The sequence below is a fragment of the Gossypium hirsutum genome, chromosome D08 (genome assembly GCF_007990345.1).
Source record: "Gossypium hirsutum isolate 1008001.06 chromosome D08, Gossypium_hirsutum_v2.1, whole genome shotgun sequence".
Classification (NCBI taxonomy): domain Eukaryota; kingdom Viridiplantae; phylum Streptophyta; class Magnoliopsida; order Malvales; family Malvaceae; genus Gossypium; species Gossypium hirsutum.
The window spans coordinates 57,898,920-57,922,951 of record NC_053444.1 but is presented as its reverse complement, the minus strand read 5'-3'; the positions used below and the strand labels follow the sequence as shown (position 1 = coordinate 57,922,951).

At 31.4% G+C, this 24,032-nt stretch overlaps 1 protein-coding gene across 1 annotated transcript; it reads left to right on the top strand.

Moving 5' to 3' along the window:
• The first annotated feature begins 22,082 nt into the window (after positions 1-22,082).
• LOC107929336 (ethylene-responsive transcription factor 2) lies at positions 22,083-23,232 on the top strand. Its single transcript, XM_016860734.2, has one exon. The coding sequence runs from the start codon at positions 22,227-22,229 to the stop codon at positions 23,052-23,054; it is 828 nt and encodes a 275-aa protein (XP_016716223.1). The 5' UTR covers positions 22,083-22,226; the 3' UTR covers positions 23,055-23,232.
• Positions 23,233-24,032: the final 800 nt, after the last annotated feature.

Genomic DNA, 24,032 nt, shown 5'->3' with positions numbered 1-24,032 from the left:
TCGAGAATTCTCACTTTGCAAGAGTAAGGTTGACTTAGGTGAATTTGAACCCACAAAATTGTCTAATGTCGCACAGACTGCGAGATGAAAGTTCTAGCCCTATGACACATGTATGGAGATATGAATTTTACATGCAACAATACTTGAGCGCATCATCCAATAAACAATAATAAGTACTTCTCATTATAAGAGTTTTTGGTCAAGAGCTAATAATATTCTACATTTTAAAATTTTTGGATGTGTGATATATGTTAAAATTGTTAAACCACAACACACAAAATTGCTAATAATTTTCCCAACATTGAGGAGAGAAAATAAACATTTCCCAACATTAGGTAGAGAAAATAAACAACATGAGTAAATTGCTTGTTAGAAAGCAACGTGAACTAGAAATTCAAATGATAATTCATTTTTATTGGAAATGAACTGCTAGATGTATTTATAGATCTAATAGGAATAAGTTTGTCTCATATACCAGTTGCAAATGCTTAAATTTGAATAAATGTTCTAATAGGGTAACTTGTTAGAGAAAATAAAAGTAAGACATGCCTAGAGTCAAGTCAATTGGTTTCAAAGATAAAAATTCACATAAATGGAAAATTTTAAATAATCAAGATGGTCATATAGTTGAGGTGGGTGCTCCAAAAGAGACCCATATATAACTAATTATAAATTTCAAAATATATTTAGGTACCTAAAAATAAAAAATGAAAATAAATAGACCTTGATAAGTTATGTCACTACGAGAAAATATAGAACAGAAATGAAAAAAATCTGCCAACAACAATTTTACGTATATTATTATTGTTGAAATAATGAATGAGAGGAGCTTAGAAATAACTAGTCAAAATAGAAAGACACAATTCAAGCATAGTCTAATTCACTTCTAAGATGTGATGTTTTTGGACCATTATTCAAAGGTATTAAGCCAATTGGGTACAAATGAGTATTTTTATAACAATGAAATGAGAATGAAGCTTTAAGATATAAAGCACAACTTGTAATATAACGGATTTCAAAAAATATTGGCATTGATTATGAATTGATATATATTATTTTTGTCAGAAAAATTATTTATAAAAAGCATTTTATTACCTAATGGAATTTAAAAAAAATATAAAACCTAAACATTATTTGTGTTATCTATGACAATAAAATTTACCAAATTTAGTACCTATGTTTCTGGACTAGCAAGACTTCCTTGATCTTGGCTTTTTACCAGAAAATCTTCTCCAATATCCTCAAGTCTCGTTTGCTAAAAGAGTGGACTCTTATCACGAACTAAACATAGAATGAAAACTAAAAATTTTCAGTGAGGAAAGTTCACTTTCTCTATAAGAAATCAAAACTGAAATTCATATGAGTACTCACGAACAATAGAATTTATTTTGTATCTAAATGAATTTCTCTAAATTTCGACAAATTATCCACATATCAATTGTGTGTTTATTCAGTTATCTCATAGACCTGTATAGAAAAAACCATAAGAATTCTATTAGAATAGGAAAAAAGAAAAATAATATTTTAATAGAAAATCCAGAGCCCTTCTAGGACTCAGTGTGGTGGGCGGCTCACACACTGGGATTCCTAATGTTCCGCCCACCCCTATATTGAATGAGCTCATCGGGTCTTTCATATATTAGGTACAATTATATGTGTAGTTCAATTTTAATCAAAATAAGTTCATATAATTATTCAACCCAATATTCAATTTTTCTATTCCCAAAATAATAAATAATTAATTAAAATTCAATTATTTCAATTAATTTATTTTCTCAACCTAATTCTAATTTCGTCAATGCCATTATGACTATGATGACTTTACTATATTAGAATCTATGAGTAAACAAATTTTATTATTATATTCAATCAAAATATAATGACTAATTAACTTAATTTCCACTTTGAACTCAATTATTTAATTACATTCAATTAAGTTCTAAGTCATCTCTTGTTTTTTTTTTTTTGAGAAATTGCATTTATTGCGGATAGTAATTCATGCAATTTATTTTTCTCTCGTCGTTTTAATTCATTTATCGTATCGCTTCTAATTGCAATTCATACAAGGATGTTTGAGCTAACGAAGGGATCAATGAAACATATATGATTAGGGCTTAAATAATTTTTAATTAAGCTCTAAGTTTTCTTCTATTAATTACAAAATTATTTAATTATGGAGTCAATTCACTAGAAGTACTAGACTAGACTCCCTATCATATACCTTTATGAAAGCAGCTTAGATTTATGTTTTGTCCGATAACCTTGTCATTAGTGTGTTATTCTCATAGGATATCCTTAATTTTATTGGTTTAAATTGGTTCATCCAATATGATCTTATGTTATCTCATTATCACCATTGCACATTCCACAATGAAAAAGATTATTACTAACAAATAGTAATAACAATCATTTGTCTCTCACGAATGACTCATGTCGACGTTCCTTTTTCATAATTCATGCAATATGAATGAGATGATACCATTTAATTTTTAAACGAGATATGAATTTCATTATTGTAGGTGGAGTCATGTCATACACAAGTAATATACTCAATATACTAGTTTTCGACTCTAATGCCAACTTAGCATAGGCTTTCAATATATCAAAGTATATGAATTACATACACATGGTCAGACACTTATTTAGGATTGAGGTAAGTCACCTTATGAATTCAGGATAAATTCAACTTGGATCATGCCTGATGTATTGTCAACCTAGATAATCACATTTAAGTCTTTATAAACAACATACTAGTCTCTAGAACAATGTATCTCCCCTATTGGACTTGATAAACAACATAATAGTCCATTGAATCAATTGCTCTTTTTGATTCCTATTAATTACAATATTATTTAATCATACATGAACAAATAATTTTTTTACAATTTATTATAGTTCTTAATAATTTTTTTCTAATTTAGAAAAGGACTTCCTAAAATGTACATGAACAAATGGTTGTCCAAGTCATTCATGACTTCTAAATTTTATTTATTTATGGAGGTTTAAAAAAAAACTTTTGTTGACGTGACAAAGTGTCATGGTAGCATTATGTACACTGACACATCACACAATGTGCTACCATCTATTTCCTCCATTAATCATGTTAGCAGAATGTAACTGTAAAACTTGATCAAATGTTAGAGTTGTGACCCAAATTCTTATTAAAATAAAATACAAGTGGCAAGATAGGGGGATCCACGAGGTATGGTACAGACTGCACAAGAAAATTCCGTATAGAAATTTACTTACTCTGTTTGATATTGATTTAAATAAGGTGTTTCAACCGTACTTCATTACTTCTATTAGATGTTGATTAGAATAATGTTTTCTAAACCTATAAATAAACATAGTCTAAACTCATTGTAATCAATTTAATTTGATAGGGTGAATTTTCTCTTCTCTATTATGATTTTTTTCCAAAAGGGTTTCCACGTAAAATCTATGTATTCTATTTTTCTCTCTTTTCTTATCATTATCAACATTCCATTTTTACATCAAACCTTATAAAGTTTAAGAATTGAATTTTATATACGATTTGGGACGTCCAGGTAATTAACCAAAAAAACATTAAATATATAGAGAGTTTGAAATATAAAATCATAGAAAGTGGAATTGATTTTGACATCGAGATTATCTCATTTTTTGATATGGAAAGCTCTTCATTTGTTGTTAAATCACAAACACCTTTCTCAATAATTAAATGAAATCTCCAGCAATACGCCATCTAATTAAACCGCAAAACCTGATGTCTGCTATTGATTCTATTTTAGTTTTTTTATTAAATTAAAATGTGGACATTAAATATACGGTGATGATTCATATGATTTGAGCTCCTTACCAAACAATACTGCATTAAATTAGATAGAAAAAGAAACACGTGCTTTTCTTATGGGTGGCTTTAATTTCATTTTTGTATTTTCATTTTATAAAAAAATTGGCAAGTGCAATTATAATTATAAGTTTAATCATGCATAACATATGTCAAAAGCATTATAATCGAGGAATGGATTAAAAACTGGGAGATTTAAATCAAAATTTATAAATATCTAAAACCTAAATCTTATCATTTTTTAGGTACAATTATAAATGATAAATCAAAGGAAAACATTTTATATTTTTAAATTTCACAAATAGGGCCAGAAGATTAACAAGTGTGCTGTAAAATAATAATAAAATATTAAAAAGTAAATATTTAGCAACAAATAAAATAAAATAAAAAAGTATATTGCCGTTATACTAATCATTAACTCTAACTATCATAATTAAACTATTACAAAAAAATAATTTAATAATCAAAATATACTTAAATTTAAACCAAAATAAATTTAAATAGATTGTACACGACTTAAATCTAAAATAAAATTTAAACTTAAAATCACCGCCTGTAAATACGTACAATAAACTTAAAAGTTAGACAGTAAAAAATTGAAGACACTATCGTAATTAGTCTTTACTATTAAATCAATGTTTTATTGGTAATTATTTTGATTTCATTTTTATGATTGCCGTTGGTTGATTTGTCCATTTCCTTTTAGGGTGAAGTCTTAATCGCAATGAAATCAAGATGAAGTGGGAAAAGGGCAAAATTAATATAAAATTAAGTCTCCCTCATATTATTATTTGATAAATTAAAGAAATAAAAAATTGAAATAATTTCCAATTCTTTGTAAATTTTTTCTGGATTAAATGGATGGCTTTCTGAAACGAAAATATACAAATTGTCACTTTCAAATGATTACGCTTGATTATAATCTCCCACTCCTTTTATAGATAGATTTCTTACAAATATATAACCAATTTTAATTTATTTGTAAAATATATCACTTCCAAAAGCTAAAAAAAAATTGTTGTGACAAAGGGAGAAAAAGATGCAACTTTCCCCGGTGGAGTTTTGGTACCCAAAATATTTTTCCTAAGATGTCACATTTTGGTGGAACCATCGTCTGCCATGATGTTTTGATCTTTTATTTTTTAAATTATTGTAAAAAAGAAATCATTTCTAACCTAAAAGTTAACTTTTTAAATTGTGATATATTAAAAATAATAATATAAGAATTAATTTGATAAACGGAATTTATTGTATTTTCACTCATATTTTGTTTTTTTGTAACAACATTTTGGATTTTGTCTAGCTGTAATTTTGTATTGCTATCTCTTTAATAGTAAATAGACTACATCATTTCAAGCTTATTCCCGTGTTTTGCAAATCCAATTATTTGAGGGATCTCTTTAGAACACATTGGTAGAGTAAGTGTTGGGACTCTCCTAAAAGATTATTCTGAAAATTGGATAATTGGAACATATTGACATATTCTAAGAGTAACAAGTGTTGAAGCCGAATTATGGGTATCGAAAAATGGATTAAATTTGACTAGGGATCTAAACATTACTCAGTTAGTGATAGAACCATTATACATTTTATGACTATTGATACGGTTTCTAACCTCCATTTATCTTCTTTGATCATTGATAGTTGAATACTCCTCCATAGTATGACTTCTAGGTTATTGAAGAACGTATTCTGATAAGGCAATAAGTATAAGGATGCTTTAATTAGCATGTCTTGGAAGCAATTCTCAACCTGATCTTTCAACAGGTAAAGACATTAATATATTTTATTTATGTAGGACTATTCCTAGTTGTTTAATTTCCTTATTTGCTAATGATATGCAAGGAAGTGTATTATATCCAACATTTAGTAATTTCGATTATGGCATCCAGCTCCTTTATGGACCAAAAAAATATATATTTTGGGGAATCAATAACACTATATTTGGTTCACTGTAATGTAATATATAGAACTGTAATATAATAGGGTTATAATGGAATAGAACTATTAATAGTATTCTTGTATTTGGTTGAATGAAATAGATATTGTAATAGCATAAGGAAAAAAAACTGAAATGATTAGAATATCTTTAGCAAAATATTTTTTAGGTAGATAATTATTGTTGTTGTTATGAAATTTTAATAGGATTATTATTAAATATAATTTAATAAAAATAAAAATATATAATTTAATAACATTCTTAATATAATTATTATTAAAATATAATTTAATAAAAATAATATATAGCCTACATTATTATTTTTAAATTACAATGCATATTTAATGTACTAGAATATCATTAGCGAAACAAATAATTTAATTATCCTCTAAGATAAATTTACGATTTCTTAAAAGAATGAAACTGCATGATTCACCGTCAATTATCATGAAGCATTTATCTAGTACAATAACCATTTTGCAAGGAAAAAGATAAGTTTATTAACGTAGTAAAGGCATAAAGGCAGGTGAAGTAAGTAGAAAACTTACTTTTCTACAGTTCTTCTGGTGTCAAAGCCTGAAACACTAGGAACACAAACAAACATGAGAAAGCAGTATATAACACGTCATATATCTTGAAATTAAAGGATAAAAATCAGATTCGGCAGCCAAAAACCTGAGCTTTGGGATTGGAAAAAATGCATTTGGCCATAAAGTTAGCAACCGCATCCACAACATGCTCTTCATTAGTAACAGTATAATTCTCATCATCGATTCCACTCCACTCTTCAACATTGCTCGAAACCATTTCATCAGTTACCCATACCCACCAACTTGATTCATTTCGGTTAACATTAATCAAAATTTCAATAGAATGCTTATTATCCCCTTATTTAAAATCAAATTAAAAAAATCAATTAATATCAACATTTTTAACAATAAATAAAAGGAAAAGGAAAAAAATTACATCAACATTATTGTCAGAGTTATTAATCCAACTTGATGCAATGATAATTTATCAGTTCAATTAAGAAATTCTTGTTGCATTCATTTCATTCATGGAAAAAGTTATATAAAATATCAAAAAGTGCAAATAATTGATACAAAAATAATAATATAAGAATCTATAGCTTCCTTGAATGGAAATTCGATTTTAGTATTGGATCCATTAAGAGATTTGAGTCAGAACAAAAAGCCTTTCGATTCCATGGTAGATATCAATTGAGCATAGAGCTGCAATTAATTAAATAATTAGGTCTAGAAATTAAAAAGAAAAAGAAAATCAAACATGAATAAAGGGTTATGAAAAGGATAATCATCTAAATAAACAGGAGATTCATAGAGATGTTGAAGAGTTTAAGGTTCTAATCCAGATGATTCTTGAGATGTTGATTTTCAAATTTTAGGGTTTTCAATTGTAACACCCTAAACCTGTTTCTGTTGTCGATCTAGGGTTACGGAGCATTACCATAAAAATCATAACAATTAACATCTTAACAGTTTAATAATGCTATTTAATATTATTTATTTAAATCTTAACAAATCCAACAAACATACACATTTAGGCCTTAAATTAAACTTTCAAGGCATTATAAACAGTTCGGAATCAAAATGGGACTAATTTGAAACAATTTAGAAAATCTAAGGAAAAGTTGGAAATTTAGGAAATAGGGGTCACACGGCCGTGTGACATAGCCCAGACCGTGTAGTGTTCAAACAATGAGACACTCGGCCGTGTCCCAGCTCGTGTCTTAAACCGTGTAACTCACTGACTTAGATCACACGACCGTGTCATAACTCGTGTAACTCTCTGACTTGATACACACGGCCATGTCTTAAACCATGTGATAACTATACTTGAAATAAAAAGTGACACACGGTCGTGTAACCAAGCCGTGTGTGTCACATAGCTGTGTGATAGCCCGTGTTCCAAGCCGTGTGCTCCATAAATTAACCCTATAAACAAACCATTTTAAGTCCAAAACTTTCCCATCCATCTACTCCATTTGTGCATACATTCAATAGAGCTAAACACATTTCAAACACATATAAACATACCAATTCATTCAATTTGACTCTCCTCAATTCATTTAATCTAATTCCCCTAGCCAATATGCCATTCAAAGGCACCTCATTTATACCAAAACAACTTCAATGAAAACAAATCTATAATGCCACAACTCAAGCACAAAACATAGTCAATTTAGCTACCTAATGACATCAATTGTCAAACCATTCACCTTTCATAAAAAACATACCAAAATAACCATATTCATATGAGTTTTAATAAATAAACAAACCAACTACACCAAATATTACAAAGTATTTAAAAGTGACAAAAGGACATAAACTTCCCAAAATACCATAAGTCCACACAAACAAAATGTATACATAAAAGTCATATTCATACCAAATTGATCATTAGCATATTCAAAAGCTATCATTATATAAAATCCTATACATGCCATTTATAACCTTAGCCAAAATAACTCAAAAACTACCGAAGTGATTGCTGAATAGTGTGATAGAACTCCGACAAGCTTCTAATTGATCGAACTTCCGACAATCTACGAAATAGAGGAAAATAACTACGTAAGCAGCTAGTACTTAGTAAGCTCGTATAAAATCAAACATAAACTTACCCTTCTTAAACTTATTTAATGAAATATGCATAACATCATTACCATACTCATAAGCTTAATAAAATCCTATATACACCACCAAATTCACAAGTTAGTAAGCTCATGCATAACACATATAGAAAATCAACCATATCATAAGTGAATCTCCATGTACATATCATTCATCACATACTTATTTTGTTCCATTCAAATAATTTGCATTCATCAAATTTACCTTTTTATAAGATTATTATCAATTATCCAATTGTATACATACCTTGCCGTTAACCCTTACTTACCCGTTGAACCATCTAGAATTTCATTGGATATTCGGGAATGCTCACATATACTGTGCCTTTCCATATAGCTGTAACATTTCCTTTTCAATAGCGATTACACGAGCTATGAAATGGGTCTGCCACACGAGTTGTGGGTCGAAATGTTAGCTACACGATGTTGCTTACCCAAGCTATGGAGAATCCGCAACAAATTTAGGACTTCAGTCATCGGTAGGACATTCAAGACTAGCACCTGAATCATGAAATCCCTAATGAAATATCATTCGTATCCTAAGAATTCTTAAGGTTCAAATAAGATTATTTAACCTTAAATTATTCAAAACAACGATATATATATTCAAGTCAATTTATAACTCACACAATAAAACAAATAATCAATCAAACTATCATTAATAAGATTATAATTCATACGAACTTACCTCGATAACTATAGTCGCCAAAAGTAGAGTTGAAGACTATTCCAAAGCTTTTGTTTTTCCCCGATTTAAGTCTGATTGTTGTTTATCTTGATCTAAATAGATAATTTTATTCAATTAAGTACTTCAAATAACCTCAAGTATTCAATTCAATCTATAATTCATATTATCATGAAATTACAAAATTACCCCTCTAATTTTAACTTTTTCACAAGTTAGTCCTTAAGCTCATAACTTGAAATTTAACCATTTTAACTTAAACTCATGATAACCAATTCTTCCCTAAGCTTACAAAATCTACATTTTTCCATTATTTCATATAATATACATAAAAATCTTCAATTAAGCAATTTAATCCCTAAACCTTACATTCATAAAAATCCACTTAACAAATCATGGTCATTTAACAATCAAAATTAATAAACTATCAATTAATATCACAACCACATCAATTTCATTCATGGAATATCCCTCAACCTTAAATATTTTTGCATTTTAACCCCTGGGCTAAGTAGTTTAAGCTAAAACGAGCTCAAAAACAAAAAAATATATTAAAAATGGGACTTGAATGCATACCATGCAAGTGAATTAACAAAAAACGAAGCTTTTCTCCCCCCTTCAATGGTGTTTTTGGTTGAACAAGAAAAAATAAGATGATGATAGGCTTTGTTTTATTTATTTCATGCTTATTTAATTATTTACTCTTTTGCTCTTATGTTATAACTTAAATATTAGCATAAACATGTCCATAATTGTCCTCTATCAACATCTATGGTATAATTACCATCTAAGTTCATTAGATTTCCTTTCCATAGCCAAATAACCCATTAAACTAAGAGAATTCAACTTTTGCTTCTATTACAATTTAGTACTTTTTACCTAATTAACTATTTAAACTTCAAAATTTCTTAATGAAACTTTAATATGACTCTAATATAACCCCATAGACCTTAAATAAATATTAAAATACTTACTCACTCGTCGGAATCGTGGTCTTGAAACCACTATTTCTGACACCACTAAAAATGGGTTGTTACATCAATTCTTTTTCAAAATTGAAAGCGTCATGATTTTTAGGAGAATTATCGTCGGGGTTGTGAAGGTGGTGGAAGTGGTGCAACATTCCATGGTGCTCCAAGCGATGTCGACGACTTCGAGAACTGTCTTGGTAACCTCCACAGCTTCATTTCCAACCGTCTAGGAGGAACTAATGGCTTTAAGGTAATATCGACTAAGGAAAAGACAAAGAAGAAAGAACGGAGGATGATAACTTCAATCGACTGACGTGAAAGAGTGGAGGAACGAAAGTGGATAGAGGCGAAGCAAATAAGAGAGGCTAGGTGAGAAGGGCTATAGTGTTGAGGTGAGGGCAAAAATTAAAAAAGGAAAAAACTCATATTCAATGCCTATTCAGTGGTGAGGGAAGGGAATGGCTATGCAACCTCTTCCCTGAATAGGAATGGATTCAATGTAGGCCGTAATAGGCCATTATAACCAACTAAACATGGTGTAAGTGTTGCGTGTAGAATAAAGACACATTACACTCACATAAAAAGAATTCAAGTTGAAATACTGAAAATGATATTGTTAAAAAATATAACTACAAACCCCGAATAAATTAATTTTCATTTAACATAAAACGAATATAGAAAATACATTTATCATATCAATTTTTTATATTAAAAAGAAAACCTGCAATTTCTCTTTCAATAAGTAACAACCCTACCGTAGCCTTTTGAATATATCTTAAGAAGTATTTTATAAAAGAATAAAAATACTGTTACTCTTTTAAAAGATTGTATTTTAATGGTTATAAGGTTTTTAAAAAATGGCCTTACGTATGGGTTCGGTATTGATATTATGTAATAATATTTTATAACCATTTTGTACATGTAATTGTGGGTACAGATCTCATCAATTATCGTCAAGGTTTGAAAGTTGAAGTTTTGAAAAACAGTCAAAATAATGAATAAAAAAGAGAGAGAGATTCCTTACGGGTGCATTTAAGTAGCAATAGATTGACATGAAACAATTAGCAGACAATTTCTTTAGTTTTATTTAACTACATATCTTTTGCATTAGTTGGTCATGGATTCTGTGTTGTTTAATCCTTTCAAAGTTCAATAATAAAATTATAACCATTTGAAAAAGTTGAGTCTAGGCCGCTATTTTTGAGAGCATGGATTACCAGCTTGTTGCTTTAAGCCTTAATCATGTTAATAGAAACGTAATGCAGCTGTTAATCGCTCCCTCTTCTATTCGTTTTTTTTTTTGTCACTCCATTTCAAGATTAACGGCTTCATTAAATGATTCACACCTGAAATTTATTATATTATAATAATTTAATCAAATTAAAGTCCATAAAAAAAGGTTCATTCTGCATTTGCTATTCAAAAAATGCAACTTAAATAGAAAAAAAGAAATGCAACTTAGTTTAAAAAAAAATTAAAGAAGATGGATAACTTGATGATTAAATAAAAAAAATGGATTAGAATTGTATTCAAAATAATAAATAGAATGCATGTGTGCAAAAAGAACTCCATTATTAATGTCGAATTTCAAAGACAAAGGAGGATGCTGTTTTTGTCGTGACATAACATAAATAGTTGACTCAAACATTGCGGTGTGGAATGTAGAAACCCGCACGTGGGGATGTCTGGCACGTGGTGGCCACATACAATGCTTCAAAGGTTCGGATATAATGGAAAGCGAACTTTTCTTGTTGTCAATGGTCAATGTTATGACCGAACAAAGTTTGGTCAATTTCAAAGGTTATACTTGTAGTTTGGTAGACGAGGTGGGCGTTGCCACTGAATAATAGTAATAAGTCTCAATTCCCCGGTTTTTTACAAAATTATTAAACAAATAAAAATAACTAAAATATTATAAATTTTTTATTTACTAAAAAATATTTTTTTTTATTTACCAAAATATACAAAAAAAAACAAAAAACAGAAAAAAAACCTGTAAAAAGCCTAGTCAGGCCAATGCCATTGGTGGCACCAATGGTGCCAAAACCATTGGCGGCACCAATGGTATAATAGGGGACTAGCCGGTGGTGGGGGGGGGGAGAAGGAGAGGGAAAGAAAGGAAGAAAGAAAGAAAGGAAGGAAGGAAGGAGAGGAAAGAAAGAAAAAGAAGGAAAGAAAAGGAAAGGAGAAGAGAAAAAAAAAACAAAGAAGAAGAAGAGGAAAGGAGAATAGAAAAGAAAAAGAAGATGGAAGGAAGGAAAAGAAAGAAAAAAAAAGGTAATTTTTTTATAAATTTAATTTTTTTGTAATATTTGTGTGTTAAAAATTTATGTTATGTACATTATACGTATTTTATTATTTTATTTAGCATATATATTTTATGAAATATTTTAGAATGAAAAAATTCATGGTATGTACATTGTCATTATTTGTGATTAGGGATTTTTTTTATGAAATTTACTTAGGAAGTTGAAATTAGTTATTTTAGGAAAATAACATTAAAAGTAAAATGATAAAGAAATATGTTTAAGAAAACATAAAATACGAAAAGAAAAAAACAGAAATTGTATATTCACCGAAAATAATAAAATGCGAAAAAAATTGTATATGTAATAAATTTCAAACATAATGCATTGAAATAATGTAAAATTATAAAATTTAAAATTAAGATACTTTTTAAAATAATAAAATGCAGATAAAAAATACGAACAAATGGCCGAAGTAAGAGTGTATTAGTAAAATTTTTAAAAAAATTCAGAAATAATTAATACAAATAATTGAAACAAAATGTACTGAAATAATATAAAATAATAAAATACGAAAATAATATAATTTTATTGAAAGTAATAAAAATCGGGAAAATAATAATACGAGCAAAGGGCAGGGAAAAGAGTTTTTTTCGGGTTTTTTACGAAAATATTACAAAAAAATAAAAAAATATTATAAATTTTTTTATTTACCAAAATAATAGAGGAAAAAAAAAAGAGGGTGATGGAGGGGAATAAAAAAGCGGCACCAATGGAGCGGAATGAAAAGGCGGCACCAATATGTGGCTAATTACCTTTTAAGCTCTCATTATTTATTATTTTCTTTTATTCCCCTTCAACACACTAAATTAATAAATTTCAAACATTATGCACTGAAATAATGTAAAATTATAAAAGACTACGTTTATGATATTTTTTAAAATAATAAAATGCTGAGAAAAAAGTACGAACAAATGGCGGAAGTAAGAGTGTATTACTAACTTTTTTTAAAATTTAGAAATAACTAATACAAAATATTTCAAAGAAAATGTACTAAAATAATATAAAATAATAAAATACGAAAATAATATATTTTTATTGAAAGTAATAAAAATCGAGAAAATAATACGACCAAAGGGCAGAGGTAAGGGTTATTTTCTTACACCAAATTAATTTAAATAACACACTAAATTAATAAATTTCAAACATTATGCACTGAAATAATGTAAAATTATAAAATTAGAAATTATGATATTTTTTAAAGGAATAAAATGCAGAGAAAAAAATACGAATAAATGGCCGAAGTAAGATTTTTTTACTAACTTTTTTTTCAACTTGCAGGCATCGCAATGGCTCGATTGATTGGAAACGATGAACACATATCTGATGCGGCTAATAACGCGGTATGATTTATTATTTGTTAATCACGAGTTCTATTTATTTAAAAAGGATATACGCAGTATATACAAATAAATTATGTTATAGTAATATTTTTTCTTTAATTTAACACTATCAGGACTCGTTCCGAGTATTAAGGGCTCATGTGAGTGTTTTAAAGAAAGCTCCGGATGCACGATTGATGTCGTACTTGGAGCTAGCCGGATTTGGGTCAGTAGCATTGATCCGGTCCTCTGACTTGCGCTTTGATTTATTATCTGCGCTAGTGGAGTAGTGGCGCCCGGAGACCCACACTTTTCATTTTTCGTGTGGGGAGTGCATAGTGACCTTGGAGGATGTTGCATTGCAGCTTGGGCTCCCAATTGACGGGAGTCCCGTAACAGGAGTATCTTCATTTACCGATTTGGCTGCACTTTGTTATCAGCTCCTAGGAGACTCGCCAGGTGACGGTGAGTCATATTTTTTCGGCATAAAATTTACATGGCTGAAAGCCAAAATTGGACAATTATTAGCGAATGCCACTGAAGGCGAGTTAATGTGCGTTGCTCGAGCGTACATCATGCATATGGTAGGGGCAGTACTCATGCCTGATGCAAACAGCGACAATGTACATTTGATGTACTTGCCCCTGTTAGCTGATTTGTCCACTGCTAGGTCGTATAGTTGGGGTTCCGCCGTTCTAGCAATGTTGTACCGAGAGCTTTGTCGGGCGACAAACCTGAATGTTTCCGACATCGGCGAATGCCTCATACTGCTACGTCCTAGGCGCTTTATCGGCTAGCATTTTTGGCATCCGTTAGTCACCAACCGTATGTGTATCCACTGCCACTCAGGTGATAAAATATAAATTGTCATTATTTGTAGTCATAATATATTGACTAATGTTACCAACCCTAAACCCTATATTATTTTTTGTAGGTGGATTATTCGTCCAGGCATCGGGAAGTCGTATGATGTCCCGATATACCGCCTCATGATTGAACAGCATGCCCGGGAAGGGGTAAGCTGCTATTCTAATATTCATGACATCTATTCTATTTCTATATCTTACTCACATGTTATGGCTCTAACTCGTTACAATGTTATTAATCATGCAGTTTATATGGATGCCATACCGTAGGCCGGAAATTACGAATGTTGTACCCTCGTCCGCATACGTTGATTCCCACATATGGTGCACTAACGCACCAATTATCAATTTCAACGTAGTCGAGTGGTATCACCGAGATCGGGTGCTACGACAATTTGGCTACATCCAACCTATCCCGGATCCGCCGTGCCAGGTGGGGAAAGTTCACGGCATGACTAAGAGAGGAAGATTTCAATTGGATTGAGGAATTAAGCACCAGAAATTTGTGGCACTGTAGAACGATCGATTGCGTCGAATACCTCAGATGGTTATGGCTACCGACCCGCAACCATCATTAGAGTATATACAATGGTATTATAGTTGCGGGAAGCCATATATACTTGGAGGCCAGTCGACTGTAATCTCCCCGCACGTGCAGCAACTTGGGGGGTCGAACGCAGCGAGCCCGATGGATCCGGATCCGGTGGCATATTATTGTCTGTAACCAGCAGAGCCGAGCAAGAGCCCGAGCAGGAGCCCCAGCCAGATCCCGAACAATCACATACAAATTTGGATTCACATGACTATCGTCCGAATTTGGCGGGCAGTGACTATTTTCCAATCTTCGCAGGGGACGAATATACCTACAACTTTGAACTGTTTGGATCCTACCCACCGCAGTACGACATGCCCGACCCATCCGACCCGTATCTGCAGCATCATGGGACTCATTTCGGATCCAGTTTGTCGGTGGCGAACGAGCCACATGATTTTTCCTCTATGTTTGCCACACCCCCACCTGCGTCGAATGATGAAGTTGGTCGTCGCCCAGAACGTGATCGTCGACCTCCGAATAGGTATACCCCTAGGACAACACCATCAAACCATCAATTTTAGGGGTTTAATGTACTTTTTGTATAAATTTAATATTTCTAATTTAATATTTGCTTACTTTTGAAATTTTTTGTATAAATTTAATTATTCTATTTTTTCATTATATTAAAGCTGAATCCAATTATAAATGCCACTATTGTCGATATAATTTTAATAATTCCAAATGCGCACATGGTATTTTATAACTTAATTTGGATACGATTTGGATACAATTTAAGCATAAGCTGAACAATAAAAATTATTTTAAATGAATTATACTTTTTATAACAATATACATAAAAATTTTACAGCATTAGGTCAATTCCGACCCGATCCGAATGACTGTCCAACATTAAAGTTTCGGTTAGGGCATTTATTCCGACTATGACCACTTAACCTGCATATTCCACAACACTTTCCGTCAGATTTCTCCCTAATTCCCATCTCATTACGGATTCTGCTTGACAGCGGACGACCCCTTGAATTCCTCCGTAGCCCTCTGTCTGGGAGAAGCTCGAAAGTCATCGACGGCACCTCCCACGTAGGTAGGTCAGGTAGGATGGGAAACTCATTCTTCCAGACACGTAATGTGCACTCCAGCGTGTACACATCATCGACATATTGTTCAGCATCAAGGTTGACTTTAGCATACGCTGCCACGACATGCGCGCAGGGATAATGATGTGTTTCGAACCTCCTACACTCGCACTGTCTGTTCCAGAGATCAACTCTGTACGACCTAGTTGGTATACCAGGTCGACGACTGATGGTCTCAGTAACTCGAAATGTTTTCAGTCGTCGTAAATATATTTCCACGTTCATTGACCCCGCCAACCGATGGTTTGCGACCATTGCATCCCTGACATGTTCGACAAACACGTGTCCCGCCTGAATCTGGTCGACTTGCTGCTGACCCATTCTTGGCATCAAAATAGCCAGCCTGTAGAAAGTAGCAGAAAATACCGATACAATCGGAAGATGACGTGTCTTCAACAAGACAGCATTGATCCCCTCGACTAAGTTTGTGGTCATATGGCCATAACGAAAACCCTCGTCAAAACTTTGAGCCCACTGCCACGGCTCTATTGTACCTAACCATTGTCGGAAAGATGTGTTTGTCTGCCCTTCCATGTCACTCTCAAGTCGGATCATTCTTTGCCGAAAAATATGTGGCTCTAACTCGTACGCTGCATACGTATTAAGGAAAAATAAGTTCTAGTAAGTCGATAACATCAAACATTACAACTTATATTGAAAAGATAAGGTTATCATTTACCCATTGCCACGGCTTGTCTCTTCCAGTCTGCATTCTTATAATCTTTATGCAAGTTAGATGCAATGTGACGAATGCAGTAAACGGATCTCCACGGCACACCGGAACGCCTAATAGCTGCAATTAAACCCTTCCCTCTATCGGAGATAATGCAAATGTTATCGGGAGCACATTTCTGTTACCGTCTTGAGCAACTGCAAGAAGTAGGATCTGTGTATATTTTCCATACAGCCAGGTCTCATCCACCTACACAAGTGGCTTGCAGTGGGGAAATACCCGCACACATGGATCGAACGTCCAGAACATCCGATGGAAAATCCTTTTTGCCGGCTGTAACTTGTCATCCGGGCCGTAATATGGTCTTGTCTGCAACTCAATCATAGTCCTCGGTATGTACCCCCGCATAGCAGCTATCCAACCTTGAAGCTTGTTATACGACGAATCGTAATCCCCATACAGTTGCTCCATCGCCATCTGTTTAACTATCCATGCCTTCCGATATGAGACTCGATACTAGAATCGTGCTTGCATTTCGACAATCAGTACCAAAACTTTAATGGTCGGCATGTCCTTCACCATTGGCATAATACACGTACAAATAGTTTTTGAATCAAGTTTTCCATGATCTTCTGTCATACGTGTTGATGTGCATGTATGAGGACCAATAAATTTTCGTATCTCCCACATCTGAGAACTTCTAATGAATGCAGCTCCTATCCGCCAATTGCAGCATTCTGTTGCCTTCCAACACTCTCTAACATATATTGTCGGAGTAGACACGGAGACTTTATAATCCACCGATATCTTCATGCTGTACCGTTTAATGGCATATATGCACTCTTCTTTACACCTGAATCTCTGGCCTATGAATAACTCTTCATCATCAGATGTTACGGCCAGCCCGTGAGAATGAACTATTTTAGGGTACTCTAGAAACTCAACTACATACGCTGCGTTGGGGTCTATGAGCGACATGTGTGGCCCAGGATTATTGTGTATTAAAATACGCCGCATCTGCTCCCCGACCGAAGAAGCGTTAATGCCTTCATCGTTGTTGACATCTTCATCGTCAATATTATCAGGTGCATCGTCCACATCGGGATCACCGTCACTATCGACCTCTTCATCCCAATGATCGCCACCACCTTCTTCTTCGTCAGCACCTTCTTCTTCACCACCAACCATATCAACATCGGGTGTAATATTCAGGTCGATACCGATCCCACCCATAGTTGATTCACTATCAACGTATGATATTAGAGCCACCATCCACGGTTCTTCAACCCCGTCTTCTTCATCAGATGCATTAACATCTTCATTTTGCTCCATACCAACTAACTCAGCAAATAAGTGAATCGGTGCATTCTTCTCACTCCCATTCCCACAATAGAGATCGACCATTGTCTCCATGTCTTCGTCGTCTACAAGTTCCATTTCGACGAATTTGACCGGATTTGTCGAAACTGGAAACTTGTAGAAATTTTTTGATATCATTCTCCCGCAACGTTCAAGAATTTTTGCATTAATCCTTGCCTTCATTTTATCGAACGATACATTTCTATTAAATCTCATTGCTATTTGTTACCGACATTCAAATACACATCCAACACTTGTTGTCAATATGACTCCATCGAAATAAACGCATACAAGAAACTTAGCATCCATCTTCAATATTTAATCCGTCAAAAAAAATAAAATCTCATAAAAATTCTCGAACGGTAAATAAATTACTTAAAAAGAATTTAATGTTTCAATATGCAATTTTGTACATGAAAACTGCTTAACCACTAATCCTAATAACTAATACAATAATAATATTAATAATTTTATACTCAAAATAATACACACTAAAATTATTAATTAGGGTTTTACTAAAAATAATAACTAACTAACTATAATAATAATACTAGTTTTTTTACTAACTAGTTTATTTTGGTAAATAAAAATAATAACTAACCATAATAATAATACTAGTTTTTTACTAACAATAATGCTACTAAGTTACATCTTAATACATTAATAACATCTTAATACTAACAACAACAACAACAACAACAACAACAATAATACTAACTAAAACTATACAAAACAATAACAACAATATAATCAATTATTTTTTTAAAAATACCTTCTTTTTCTCTCTTTTTCTTTTCTTTTCCGCAGCACCTCTTATTCTTCTTCTTCTTTTTCTTCTGATTTTTCTCCCTTCAGCTGGACAGAGCTCGTGTTTATAACACGAGTAGTGCCGCCAATCAGTATGGCACCATTGGTGCCGCCAATGGCTTTGGCACCTTTGGTGCCGCCAATGGCTTTGACCTGACCAAGGTGCTGTCAATTCGGTGCAGGCTTTTTGCAGTTTTTTTTATATATTTTGGTAAATAAAAAAATTATAATATTTTGGTAAATAAAAAAAAGTTATAATATGTTGTTAATTTTTTATTTTTTTATAATAATTTTGTAAAAAACCCCTCAATTCCCATATACAAATATCTTTCAACTACTTTGTAATGAATGATACAGTGAAATCCCTTTCTTCTTTCTATTTCACTTCAACTATTTTAATTATTTATTTTAACCAAAAAAATACAAATTTGGAATGGAAATTTTTATTATCAACATAAAAATTACTAAAGTGGTAATCGCAATCCAATCTAAGTCTTATATCAACACATTAAAGTATATCTTATGTTATAAAGATTTTATTATCTAATTTCTTTTATATTGTATATTTCTTAGCAATATGAGATGAATCTAACGTTTCAAACTTGAATATGTTTTGAACCATATTTAAGTTCATAATTCGAGTAAATTCTATTCCATTGAAGTCTACATTAGATCTGATCATAGGTCGGGTTAGGTCGATGTTAAAATTTAAGTTTGTTTTTTGAGCCTGGATTGGACTCGAAAAATGGGCCTAAAATTTTATCCAAGCTCAGCCCAGATAAAAAATGCTAAACTCGAGTCCACCCAACTCGCCCGTAATAAATTTTTTTAGATTATTATTATTTTTATATAAAACCAAATTTAAAAAAATACATAAAATACACTAGAAATATTAAAATAAATGTTTCCCAACAAATTGAAAGTACATTAAAAAAATCTTTATACTTAAATAACACTAAGATAGTTACATGTAAGTAGACACATACCTCTAAAATAGAAGCAAAATTTAGAATAAAACAAAAAAAATAAGATAGTAGCAATATAATAACAAAATGACAACAAAACAACAACAAACATTAACAAGGAAAAAAATTAGGCAGATTCAGGACGAGTCGAGTCCAAGATAAAAAAATATTACCCGAAGCCCGACTCATTTAGAAAACAGATTTTAATTTTTATTTAAGCTCATTTTTGGGTCTATATTTCTTCTTAAGTCTTCCTATTTTTTGAATAAATTTTCGAGTTTGAGCAGGTAATGAGTAATTTAGAACCTTCTCACTCACACCAGCAATAGAGTAGTCTAAACTCATAGCCAAGCATAAAGGGATAAAAGATGGGGTTGTCTTAGATTCTTGGGTAGTACTAGTTGGCATTAGTAAAAAGGCAATCACATTTTAGATCCATTAGTGCACAATAAATCTATATAACATGATGCTAATCCCATTAATCATCAATACATCAGCAGCCAATGGGCAATCAAAAGTAGCTCAAAAAGAAAATGACAATTTTAACTAAAGTGGAGATTAATTAAGAGAGAATGCTTAATTAAGTGTAGCCACAGTCACCTTCCTAGAAGGAACATAAGGAGTGCAAATTGAGGAATAGTGGGTCCGTTTCTAATATCTTCTTATTGACTTATCCAATCTTATTATTATTTGCTGTTATTTTACCATATGTTTTGTCTAACACCAATGTATCCGTTTTGGATAAGGAAAGTCAAATCTCAATCTTGTCTTGTCATTTTTAAGCTTTCATCTTACAAAATTTTTATTTAAATTATTAGATTGTATTTTTTTATATCTTCTATGTTCCATTTATTCATAAAAATCAATGTTTCATTTACTAGTTCTTTAAAAAAAAATACAAGTGCAATTTTTAACATCCTTTGTAAGTTATTTGGTTTAAAATCTTTGAAGTTTCCCAATCTTCAAAATTTTTTTTCAGAATTAAAATTGATTAATTTTTGTTTTGTAATTTAGTATTTAATAATATATATTTTTTAATTTTTATAACGCACGGATATTATCAGCCGATCAACTTGAACGGACAATTGTTGCTATCAAAAGGATGACGTCATGGATTTTTGGAAGTGATCAAATAAATTTAAATTTATTAATTAAATTACGTTAATAGTCATCTAATTATTAATAATTTTTTTGTCATCTAGTTAATGGTCATTTGATTATAAAAAAATTGTAAAATGATCACCTAGTTATTCATTCAACTTTTTTTTTTGTCACCAATTATCTAACGGTGTCAACTTTTAAAATTAACATCATTTCAACTTTAACCCTCAATATTTATATAGTGTGTCAATTTAGTCTTAATTTTTAAAAAAATCTAACCCTCAACATTTACACACTATGTAATTTAGTTTTTTTATAGTTTTGTTTTTTTTTGTAACACTTTCACCTAAAAAGATTAAAAAAATAAATTTATGAATTAAATTTAATTGAAAATATACAAAAAAATAAAAACAACAAAAAATACAAGATAATAATTTTTATCTCTTCTCATTCTTTTAAAAATAACCTTTAATGTCATAAAAAAACAAAACTAAAAAAAAAGTACACAATGTGTTATGTTGAGGATTAATTTTAAAAAAAAATTAAAACTAAATTAACTAAGTTGACATAATTTATAAATGTTGAGGATTAAAATTACTATTATATTAATTTTAAAAAAATTAAAAAATTAAATAATCATATTGTAACTATAAAAAAATTTACTAATTACATTAATTACATGAATGGTAATTATTGATCACGTGTACGAAAAGAACTTTCAAGGAAGTACGTCCCTTAAAGGTATCAATAAACAATTTTGAAAAATAATAATAAAAGCCACCATTATCAAATGAAGGAAATAAAACCCCATTATTATTGTAATAAAATAATAATTAATAATAACAAAAATCAAAAAGGAAAAATCCGCCAACCCAAATTCATGCATCTGGTTTCCGTATATAAACCCACTTCCTCGCCGTACGAAGATTCAGACTCCTCATTTCTCACATTTCCTCTTTTTTATTTTTTTTCCCTTATTTCATTCAATCTTTTACCTAAAAAAAAACAAAACGAACTCCAAATCCCACGATCACAAACTTACTCAAGATTTAACAGGTTTCGTTATGGAGATGTATCCGAGTAGCAATGATTCCGACTTAGCAATGTTGGACTCAATTCGGCGACACTTACTCGGCGACCCATCAGACTTCCGACTCGATGCATCCATTGATTGTACCACTACTACCACAACCACGGCTCCCCCCATGGTTTGTAGGAGCTCAAGCTTCAACCGCTTGTACCCATGTTTGACTGAAACCTGGGGTGACCTCCCTCTTAAAGAAAACGATTCTGAAGACATGCTTGTTTTCGGGTTCCTCCGAGATGCTTTAACCGTGGGATGGGCACCCTCCGATAACTCTTCCATGAATTTCCTGCCTATAAAACCGGAGCCGCAAGAGATCTCATTTGAGGCACCGGTAAGGAAAGTAGATAGGGCTGTGAACACGGTTGCTCCGGCGGCTGTTCCCGCCAAAGCGAGGCATTACAGAGGAGTTAGGCAAAGGCCGTGGGGGAAGTTCGCAGCTGAGATAAGGGACCCGGCTAAAAATGGGGCTCGGGTTTGGTTAGGTACATTTGAAACAGCTGAGGATGCGGCTTTGGCTTATGATAAAGCAGCTTATAGGATGCGCGGGTCCAAGGCTTTGTTGAATTTTCCATTGAGGGTCAATTCCGGAGAGCCTGATCCAGTGAGGGTAACATCAAAGAGGACATCACCTGAGTCGTGTAATTCTTCATCCTCCGGCTCAGAGAACGGATCGCCGAAAAGGAGGAGAAAGGTGACTCCCTCGGCTTCGGTTGTGGCCCAAGCCGGGTTAGATATGGGATCAGGAGTAGAAATTAAGTATGAAATTGGATCGTGTACACATGGCAATCAGGTGTTACTCAGTTAATGCTGACGTGGTAGTTGATTAATGTAAACACCTGTAAGTTACGTAGACTCCCCAATTTAGGTTTCAAATCATGATGAGCATTACAAAGAATTTGTCATTATTTCATGGAAATTTTTATTTGTTTTTGGTTGGAGTAAGCACATTTTAATGGAAAATGTGACTTTTTTATTTATTTTAATACCAATATTTCTCTCCATTTCTTAAATTAGAAAAATAAGCATATTTGGACAATTGAGCTAAAATTTGTTTATTTTTAGATTTAAGAATGTACACAACTTCATGATTAAATACAAAGTTGGTATTCAAACTTGAGAGCAGAAATATTTTGTTTAAAAATATTTAACTATTAGGTGGGACAAAACCTATAATAGGTTAAACTCCTACCTACCCATTACCTACGTTCTCGTTTTACAAGCCACCCCAATCATGTGCAGATTAATATTTGATATACAATATTTTTATCTTTAGGACCCAAATTCAATTCTCCTTTTTTAAATACATTTGTAATTTTTATTTCACTGTGCTTCAAATTTTTTAATTTAATAAATATATTTATTTTCAATTCATCTTTTTAATTAGTAATTCTTTTATTCATAAAATTTAAAAATAATTATGTAATTATATAATAAATACATATTTTACATATATCATTATATTAATATATTTGAAATTAATAACTCCTTTATATATAATATAAACATCAACTAATTTTTTTGATATATTTTTCTTTATATATAATATTTTTATATGTCAAATATATATTTTCTCCACATATATTGTGGGTATAGTGATTTCTAATAAAATAAAATGAAATAATTATTTCAAATATAATTATTAATTTTTATATGTAAAATATTTCAAATATCATTATGTTTATATGTGAAATATTTCAAATACACATACAAAAATATATAATACTAAAATTTACTACTGTCATGATATGGATTGAAAAATAAATATTACACATATAAAAATTAT